The 553-nt window shown below is 64.6% G+C and overlaps 1 protein-coding gene and 1 long non-coding RNA gene across 2 annotated transcripts in view; one reads left to right on the top strand and one right to left on the bottom strand.

Moving 5' to 3' along the window:
- LOC106531886 (wiskott-Aldrich syndrome protein family member 2) lies at positions 1–499 on the top strand (the record flags this gene model as incomplete). Its single annotated transcript, XM_014027828.1, is given in 1 exon segment — positions 1–499. A coding segment is annotated over 1 exon segment (382 nt), but the record flags the coding sequence as incomplete, so codon positions are not given.
- The window catches only part of LOC106531887 (uncharacterized), a 16,234-nt gene that overhangs the window by 6,842 nt on the left and 8,839 nt on the right, over positions 1–553 (bottom strand). The gene's annotated exons all lie outside the window — the stretch shown is intronic.

Consider the following 553-nt stretch of genomic DNA (forward strand, 5'->3'; position numbering starts at 1 on the left):
CCGTCCGCCACCGGCGAGCGCGCCCGCGCGCCCGCCACGGCCCGAGGCTCGAACTGTAGGTGACGGGACCGAGCGGAAGACTGAGTTTGCAGCGGTACTGCCAAGGATCCCGGCGCGGTGGGCCGGCTCGCCCGGCGGTGCTCCGGCACCGCACGGACGGGAAGGAGCCGTTCGCCCACGCCACGCGGCGGGCTTCCCGAAGCACGACGTTTCTCACGCCCTGCGATCACGGCGGGGCACGGGACCCGGCCCTCTGCATGACACGACGGCCGACGTTGGGTGCCTCTCCGGAGCCCCGGCGTCCGGGCCCCCCCCCCTCCCTCCGGCGGCGGAGGCTACCTGGTTGATCCTGCCAGTAGCATATGCTTGTCTCAAAGTTTAAGCCATGCATGTCTAAGTACACACGGCCGGTACAGTGAAACTGCGAATGGCTCATTAAATCAGTTATGGTTCCTTTGATCGCTCGCCGTTACTTGGATAACTGTGGCAATTCTAGAGCCAATACTGTACATGCAAACGAGCGCTGACCTCCGGAGATGCGTGCATTTATCAG

The sequence above is a fragment of the Austrofundulus limnaeus genome, unplaced genomic scaffold (genome assembly GCF_001266775.1).
Source record: "Austrofundulus limnaeus strain Quisiro unplaced genomic scaffold, Austrofundulus_limnaeus-1.0 Scaffold688, whole genome shotgun sequence".
Classification (NCBI taxonomy): domain Eukaryota; kingdom Metazoa; phylum Chordata; class Actinopteri; order Cyprinodontiformes; family Rivulidae; genus Austrofundulus; species Austrofundulus limnaeus.